The sequence below is a fragment of the Tetrao urogallus genome, assembly GCF_951394365.1.
Source record: "Tetrao urogallus genome assembly, chromosome: 24".
NCBI lineage: Eukaryota > Metazoa > Chordata > Aves > Galliformes > Phasianidae > Tetrao > Tetrao urogallus.
This window is the reverse complement of record NC_136837.1, coordinates 2,003,152-2,012,373: the sequence shown is the minus strand read 5'-3', so window position 1 is coordinate 2,012,373 and position 9,222 is coordinate 2,003,152. Positions and strand designations below refer to the sequence as shown.

Below are 9,222 nucleotides of genomic sequence, written 5' to 3'. Positions count from 1 at the left end.
CCCCGGCTACGGCGCCCGGTGCGGGACTCCCGGCGTGCTCCGCGCGGGGCCGGGCCGGGCCCAGAGCTGCCAAAATGGCCGACTTCGAGGACCGGGTGTCGGACGAAGAGAAGGTAGGGAGCGGCCGCCTCCGCCCCACGGGCCCCCTGCTGCCTCACGGGCCAGCCCAGCCCAGCGCTGCGGGGCGCCGGGAGCCCTACAGCGGGCAAGGGCTGCCCGTCGGCTCCTCCCTTTCCCCGGGCCCATTCAGTTCGTAGCCCTGTTTCGTTCCCACGCATGCAGCCCCGGCTCTCCGCCCGCATTGCTTCGGTGCGGATCGAGGAGCTGAGGGGACGGGGCGTGGAGAGAAAGGCTCGTATTGAGAGGTGCAGAAAGATCGTTCCTCTGATGTGGGGATGCGGAAAAATTGCTGTCTTAAAAGCAGCGCTGAGTTGCTAGAAAGGAAAAGCTGGCAGCCTATGGCCATTTCTTTCCCACATACCACAGCTAAAATCAGCACCCACAGCTAAAATCAGTACCCACAGCTACTCTTCCTTGCATAGTAAAACTATTGCATGTGGGTTTTTTTTGTTGGTGGTTTGGTTTTGTTTTTGTTTTCTTGAAATTCTGCTTTGGGATGCCAACATTCGTTGATCCTCAGGGATCCTTTGAGCACGGAGTTGCTTTTATTTTCCTCTCCAGCTGCCTGCTTGTGCTTAATGACAGTGGCCACATGGTGAAGGAGGCTGGCAGGGCCTTATGATTGATGTGGCCTTTGATACAGTTCTAGATCACAGCAGCATCGAAATGAATATTTCAGAGCAGAATTCACGTGGAACTGAAATCTCTCCAATGCTGTATCAAATCTTTGACCTGCTTGGCTGCTGCAACAGAAAGCGTGTTTGAAATGAAAATGAAAAACAAAGCTTTAGCAAGTTTTTAGCAAAGGAAATGAAGTGAATTGCCTTTGGTAACCTCACAGGTCATTAACAGAGCTGGAAAGTAGAACCAGATCCCTGTTTTAGGCTACAGCTAAACTTATCACTCAGTCTGGGAGCGAGAATCAGGATGTAGAGTCAGCTGGGCTCTTTTTCCACTGCATTCCCTGAAGTCTGTGGTTCCTTCACAGCACGTTCATCCTGCACTGCGTGTATCCCAGCATTTCATTTGTCCAGGCAGATAGGATTTCACTTGAAATAGGAGCCCTTGTTCAACTTTATGTCCCAGCACGGGCAGGTTTGAATCAGTCCAAGTAGCTCCGTGTCCAACGCTGGTAGAAGATGGAAATGAATTCTAAGAAACATGCAGCAGAGCTTTATTACAGCATCCATGTAATAAACAAAGAAACCCAACGATCAAACAAACGGTAAAATTCATTTATTCCCTCACACCTCCCATCCTTATAAGTCTTACTTGAGGAAAGCCAGGGCTCAGGAACCAGACCTGCTGCAGTGTGTTTTCTAACTTTATTCTGCTGCTGTTTTGCCAGCTTTACCAAATTGCTGGGCAGCTTCTCTATCAGCAACTCTCCCCATTTTGGAAAAAGGAAGTCAGTGTAGTTAGCTTGCTGCAGAGCTACCTGAAATGGCAGCGATGGGCAGGAAGTGGGGCAGCTTGCAGAAAGCCTTATTTTCGCGCTTCTGCAAAAGAACTTCCTTCCACTGTGCTGACACTGCTCCGAAACAAACCAGCCCTAAAAACAACAAGTAATGGTGATTCAAATGCTTGGCATTTAGGATTAAGTTCTCTACTGTCAACTTCTTGATTGATTTCAGTGGTTTGATTTAAATGCTTTTTATTTTATTGTTCCACGACAGAATCAATGCAAGGGCTGCTTTAAAACAGTGAGTGGTTTTCTGTGGCAGAGTTTGCTTTGTGTCTGGTTTTGTGGGGACACAGAATGGAAGTGCAAAGTCCTTTCTGTGTTGACTTAATTTTACACATCCTTCCTGTGTTGACTGAATTTTACACATCCTTCCAAGGCAGAGGAATGTAGAAGACTAAAAATCTCTCCTGTAGTATTTATTTCAGCCCCCATGTGTTTTATCAGAAACTATAGACCTGTAAGTCCACCTCCTACAACCGTGGTCCCCTTCTGCCATACAGAGCACAGTTCTGCAGCCACAGCATTGTTCCTTATGTGTACACAGAGTAATTCTTATGGCTTTTAGAGGGGCTTTTCCATATGTTGAGCACCTTGTAAAAAGTAATCTGTTCATCTGGAGAATTAATTTGCAGTGCACATTCTAGTCACTGAAATGGATCTTGGTGTGCAGTGGTACATGAGCTCCAAGTACTGTATCTCCTGATGCTTTAGAGCAGTCTGATCCAGCTGTACTGATGCTTACACTTGCACTTTCTTAGAAAAGCACATGCTGTAATTTCCAGAGTGTTTCAGCCCTTCAGGGCTGTCTGTCAGAGAAATCCACAGAGGATACAAAACAGAAGCATCCCTCTTAATTACTGCAGGATTATCTTCGTCACCATCCGAGCTTCCAGCAGCGAAGTCTAACAGGATTGTGAAGCAGGACATCCTAATTACAGTTCTTTGGACAGTGAGAAGTTTCACGCAATAAGAACGATATTATTACAATCCTAACATTCTTATCAGCCTCATTTAAAAGCAGGAAATGATGAGAAAAAGGCTTTACATTTTTACTAGTATGAACTGTACAAGTTACCAACTTACACCAACAATCTTCAACGTAAGTTTTTCACTCATACTACATAATTATTCCATGCATAAAGAATACATGTTTTTTGCAAAATAGACTCCAATTTGGAAAGCAGTCTCTTTTTATCTGAAGCTCTGCCCAATTAATGCAGGGTTGTTACTTGATACTGTTGGGATAAGGCAGTTTACCCTTTGTTTGCAAAGGTGTGAGTTTTCTTTCATGGCTTGCTTTAAATCATTATGTGACAATTGATGCAAACAACTATTACTAATTAACACAGCAGACAGGAGAGAAGCAGTGTTTTTCCAGCTGTGGCAGTAATTCAGCTGAAATAGGTGAACACTCCAAAATTCTAATAATCCCAGACTTGTATATGGGATTTTTGGTTACAGTACAGCTTTATTATTTTTCAGAAGGGAACTGCTTTTGTTTTTACAGCCTCAGTTTACAGATATTTGGGTCTTTTCCTTCCACTTGGCCTTTTCTCTTATTGTATCAGTTCCAGATGCCTTAATTCTTTCCTACAATGACAGCTCATGGCTGGACTGTGCTGCAGTTTCCAGTAAAAGACTGCTGCAGGATAAGGGAAGGAGTAAGGGTGCCAGACAAGGGTGGCAAGTAACCCTTGAGAAAACACACGCCAGAAAAGCTGGTACACTGCATGGAGTAGTTCCAGTTCTTTTTGTTAACCACAGACTTCAAAGAGACAATAACTCCTGAAAGCATAGCGTGACATCGATAACAAGAAACCAGGACGTCCTGTAACGAAGCCCTGTTCAGCTCCTGACAAAGTCAGCAACAAATCCATAAGTCAGGGTGAGGTCAAACAGGTTTCCTACACTGTTTCCAGATAGGTTTAGGGTCTAAGACTTTGAGTACACACTCAGTGTTCCTGCACAGGGCATCACGCTGCATGGATGAAAAGCTAAATGTGGGTGTGATGGATGCACAGATACACATTTGCAATACAATATTGCAACTCTTACAAAGAGTGAAACTGTACTGTGAAGGTTGAACAGTTCCCATTTTTTACAGTTACGTGGGTGGAGTTGGCTCTTCTTGCTGAGCATCTGAAAAAAATACCTAGTCTCACAGGACTGAAGGTTTCCACTTTGAAAACACACACCTGGATTTCTCCCCAACTCTGATAGTGTTTTTTGTTTAATTGCTTCGGAGTGGGTTGCAGTCTGTATGAAGTCAGCAAGTGGTTTTGTCTTTACAGGTGCGTATAGCTGCAAAATTCATCACTCATGCCCCTCCTGGAGAATTTAATGAAGTATTCAATGGTAAGTAAAGAAAAGCCATCAGTGGCATTTTATTCACATTCATCCACTGTGACAGACTGTGTCACGATGCATTGCTCTGAGGTCAGAGTGGGGAAAAGCATGCTGCCATTCTGTGACTACTTACCTTAATAAAATGATTCAAATCAGCAACGTTTATGTTTGTACAGTTGAAAATTGGAGAAACTTTGATCAAAAAGCCAATAACTTACTCGAGCACTCCCTCCTCCAGATGTCCGGTTATTGCTTAACAACGACAATCTTCTCAGGGAAGGAGCAGCACAGTGAGTATTCGTGTTTCAAGCATGCCAGAAAGAGTATGCCTCTCTGTGGTGGTAGTTTGACTTACACCCATCATGCTGGAACAAAGGAAGCCGTTTGTTCTATTGAGAACAGGCTGCTGTCGTTCCTTACCCCCACCAAAACATATAATGAAAGGCACGGCTGGTTCTTTTTAAAAGGCTTAAATTGGAATTTGTGGTGTAGAGGCCCTGTGTAACTGACAGGAAGGCAGTCTGCCAAAAAGGGTAATTCTGCAGCAGCAAGAATGGCTGATCTTGTTGGAATGTGATTTGGTGAGCAAGTGAAGCCTGAAATTCTGAGTAGTCCTCAGCCAGAGCTTAAAAAAAAGAAAAGCTGCCTTCAAAAAATGCTGTCAGAGCATCTTGTTTACTTGTGCAGTCTCATCAGAAGGTGTCTACATGTTATGCATACAGGGCTTCTGATGTTTTATTTAGGTCTGGGTGACACATCTGTCAGCAGGTCTTGGCAGAAGGAAATTGTTATAAATATTAGTCTACTCATATTTGTTTACCTTGCTGCCTGTTTTGCATCAGCTTGCTCATTTTCCCCCAGGCTGCCTTCTGTTCTACTTTTGAACTCTATACTTTCATGATTACTAAATAAGCCTGGCTTTAGACCCAGATGATTACAGCTATCAATGTGTGGATTATTTGCAATGGCAGTTTTCCCTGTAGTATGAGTCACACCATGTACTTATCACTAAGAGAATGTGAACGTGTACGTACAGCTAAATTTCATGCTCTTAATTCTTAACAGTGCATTTGCACAGTATAACATGGATCAGTTCACTCCGGTGAAGATAGAAGGCTATGATGATCAGGTAAGGAAAAACTTTACTCTCAAGGTTTGTGTTACTGCCCCACACAGATGCAAGAAGTATTTTGTTTTATCAGGATCTTTATGATGATTTTCTTTCTACCTGCAAGTTATCATCTTTCCTTCTTCCCCCACGTCATCCTTGCATTACCAAATTGTTGTTCTTGTGCAAGAGGCAGAGGTGAAATCTTTAGAGCATTGTCTGTTACTACCTGGTGACCAGTTCATGTTAGGTAAAGCTCCACACTGAAGTCATTGCAATTCCACTTCAAGTATGAATGATTAAAGATTGCTGTTTATTTAAAGATTGCTTAAACACTTTACTGCATGCTCACAGTTCCTACTGGTAGGAGCGAATCCTTAGTGTTGTTTTCTCCTGTGGTCTCACATTTACAGCAGCAGAAGAGCGTTTTGATTTCTGTTCCTTATTTTTCAGGTCTTAATCACAGAACACGGTGATCTGGGCAACGGCAGATTTTTAGACCCAAGGAACAAAATCTCTTTCAAGTTTGATCACTTAAGGAAGGAAGCCAGCGACCCCCAGCCTGAGGACACAGAATCAGCTTTAAAACAATGGAGAGATGCCTGTGACAGTGCACTGAGAGCTTATGTGAAAGATCATTACCCCAATGGCTTCTGCACTGTTGAGTATCCATCTTGTCTGATGGAAAATCTTGGCTCTGTGTCACTCAGGACTTTGAGTGCATTCTGTGCTGGGCAGTGCTGCCTGAGTTCTGTCTTCACTGGTGTTCTGGCTAATTTTGGAATAAATTCAAAAAGGGTGTGAATAATCTTGGTATGCACATAATGGTAAAGATTTATTAGACCCTGTTGTTCATATTCATGACTGCCAAGTGCCCTAACACCTGCAATAAAAGAATAGGAGGCATTGTTTGCACATAACTACAAGTGGAAGTACTGGACAGCATAACTAAGCACACATTCCCAGTGAGTTTCCACAATGGGAAGCCTCCACAGCGCTGCCAAGAACAGAAATTGCAAGTGGTTTTCCTCAGCTCTTGTGCTGTTTTAACTCTTTTTTCCTGAATACAGGTTTATGGTAAATCTATAGATGGACAGCAGACAATTATTGCCTGTATTGAGAGCCATCAGTTCCAGCCCAAAAATTTCTGGTAAGACTACTTAAACATTATTTTCTTCCTTTACTACACTTCAAATAAACCCTTCTTCTACTTGCCCTGAAAGTTAAGATGCCTTTGGCTCCTCAAGGGGTTCAGTTTCTCATTCTTTAGTCTACTTCTCTTTGCCAGCCCCTGATGCTTCCCTAAGTCATAACTCAATGACTTGCCCAGAGAAAAAGCAGCTAGCAGGGCTAAGAAGATCCCCCTTAGATATTCCAGAGCATAAGTGGTTGGAGCCAGCCTGTAACAGATGCATGGTGTTGGAACTGTGCTTCAGAAGTTGAGTTCATTGGTATATAAAGCACTTCAGCACCGATCTCAGAGCAGCAGGACCAAGTTGTTCACATTCATTTAGCTTTTTTTTTTTAGCACTTGCTGCAAATACAGTTTTCATGCTTCACCTGTTTTTAGGAATGGTCGCTGGAGATCAGAATGGAAGTTTACCATCACACCACCAACAGCTCAGGTGGCTGCAGTGCTCAAGATCCAGGTGAGCTGCATTGTCTGGCAATAACAGGAAAAACTGCTTGCCAGACACCACTGCATTTGCTCAAAATGAGATGCTGAAATTCAGCAAATGTCCTTCTGGAGTCAAGATATTACTGAGCTATACAATTCAAGATATTAATTCTTAAAGCTTCATTGTTTTGAACATTGTCTGCAGCCTGGCCTGTGATTTATTGTGTAGTATCATCCTGTGTGCCTCCAAGTGTTTGACTTTTCAGGCCAAAACCTGTTCTGATTTCATATACTTATATATATAATTGCTCTTATTTCAACTCTAGGCGTTTACTGCATTAACATAATCTTGAACAGTCTTGACAAAGAATGAAACCTTTTAGAAAATCCATCCTGCTTTTAGTCTCCACGTAAGCAGAGAAGATTGGCACAACAAAGCTGCTGTGCCATTCTGGTAGCATTTGGGGGCTCTAGGGATTATAAAACGAGTATTAATGATAACCTGTGTTCTGTCTTTGTTTAGGTTCATTATTATGAAGATGGTAACGTTCAGCTGGTTAGTCACAAAGACATCCAGGACTCTGTACAGGTTTCAGTAAGTGTGCCACAACACTTTTTTCAAAGATAAAGCAGCTATTTTATTTCTTAAACATCTCATGAGGGATTTGCTTGTATGACTACATTCCATTGAGTTTTAGTTTAAGGGTGACTAATCAGTGTCATTTTAGGGTTTGTTTTTTTTTCCTTGATTGTATTAAATACACAGACTCTTAATTGCTTAAAATAAGACAGTATTAGGAAGTACAATCTCCCTTGGACAGCTTAAGAGTGTCATTTAAAGAGGGCAGAATACACCTTTCTATATACAGGCTATGGAAATCAAGGCAGTATTCTCAGGGCAAAGTAAGAAGCCCTGTAGCACAGCAGGGGGAGCAGTAGTCAAAATCCCAAGTCCATACTCCATCCCATGAAGGCTTACTTGCCTTTTGCTCACAAGGGTGAATCCTGTTTCAGTTTGAAGCACAAGCTCAGCCTGCTATCTTGAACTCCACTGAGATACCTGCAGTGAGCAGAAGCTACAAATCCCAGCAGCTTCCATCTCATGTTATCCACTGTGTCTGTGCTCAGCCTCTCGTTTGGGAAGACATCCATTAAAAATGTTATTTTTAAACATGCAAATTGTTTTTTTTCCCCCTCTTTGCAGAGCGACGTTCAGACAGCTAAGGAATTTATTAAGATAATAGAAAATGCAGAAAATGAGTACCAGGTAAAAATCAGTGGTTGTTAAACGTGGTGGAATCATCTCAATCTCCATTTATGAAACTGGCCTCAAATTTTGCTCCTGACTTGATCTAGCATTGACTCTAAGAATTAATTAGAAAAGGGCATTAGTTGAATTAGAATCTAATGATAAAGGTACGTGTAATTGTTCAGTTTGCTGTATAGCAATTTCAAAGGGTTGCAAATGATGCCTGGAACAAGCATGGAAAGGGAGTGGGTGGGTCTCAATGTTTTCCTCTGTCTGAGGGCTTGTTATATTGTCCCAGCCTGTGTGCTGGAAGGAGACTTGGTGCAGATAAGTCAGCGAGGCACCTGGAGCAGACCTGCTTTGTACAGCAGGGCTCAGGAGAATCCCTTTACTTGCACCCACACTGCATTATTCATTTGGTTGTAGCATGCATTCCTCTCATAGAAAAAGGCTTCGTGGCTTTAACAGTGGTGCTTTTTCAGGGTATCTTAGCACTGCTCTAACTGAATCTGCTTGCCATTGCAGACAGCAATCAGTGAGAACTACCAGACAATGTCAGACACCACCTTCAAAGCCTTACGCCGGCAGCTGCCTGTCACCCGCACCAAGATCGACTGGAACAAAATCCTCAGCTACAAGATTGGCAAAGAGATGCAGAATGCTTAAGGTGGAAATAAGGAGCTGTATGAAATGTTTGTGTGCAAAACAAAAAACAAAACAAATGTGGTCCTATGCCAAGTAGATGGTTTCTAAACCAGTGCAGCATATTTCTAGGGCTTTCAAAGTTGACAGGTTTTCTAGCCTCAGAGAGAACTGTGGAACAAATAGCATTGTCTTTGTGTTTTGTGTTTCCTGCCACGTAAGCTTCCTCTTGTGATTGCATATACTGATAGGTCATTTTAATTAAACCACATTCATGGTTCAGAAGTGTAGCTGTTTTCAATCACTAATTGTAATGGTTGGAAAACTGCCTAGCTGCAAAAGCCCTATTATAAATACATCTGAGGGTGCAGGGCATTTCCTTCACCTGTGTACAGCACTCCAGGTACTGCAGTAAGTTCATCAAATCTGCCAACAGCTCAAGGCTCTGTGCTGCAAGTTGTAATAATGCAGACACAGTAAGTGCTCCCAAGCATCCTTACTACTGACCTCCACAAAGCAAAAGCCTGTAGGCCTGGATTTTACTACACATAACAAGTTTACAGTAACCATTACAGAAATTCCTGCACAGCTAGCTCTTCCAGGGGCTTTTTTTCCCCTCCAACCTGAAGATTTGAGACACGTTCCCTTAGAAGTGAACATTTTTGCTCTCCCTT

The 9,222-nt window shown here is 42.8% G+C and overlaps 1 protein-coding gene across 1 annotated transcript; it reads left to right on the top strand.

The window, feature by feature from the left end:
• Positions 1-74: 74 nt before the first annotated feature.
• On the top strand, positions 75-8,572 carry CAPZA1 (capping actin protein of muscle Z-line subunit alpha 1; the record flags this gene model as incomplete). The annotated part of the gene is made up of 10 exons (XM_079546307.1): positions 75-113; positions 3,877-3,940; positions 4,170-4,221; positions 4,997-5,060; positions 5,493-5,699; positions 6,110-6,189; positions 6,610-6,688; positions 7,181-7,252; positions 7,862-7,924; positions 8,432-8,572. 10 exons carry the CDS (start codon positions 75-77, stop codon positions 8,570-8,572), a joined length of 861 nt encoding a protein of 286 aa, XP_079402433.1.
• Positions 8,573-9,222: the final 650 nt, after the last annotated feature.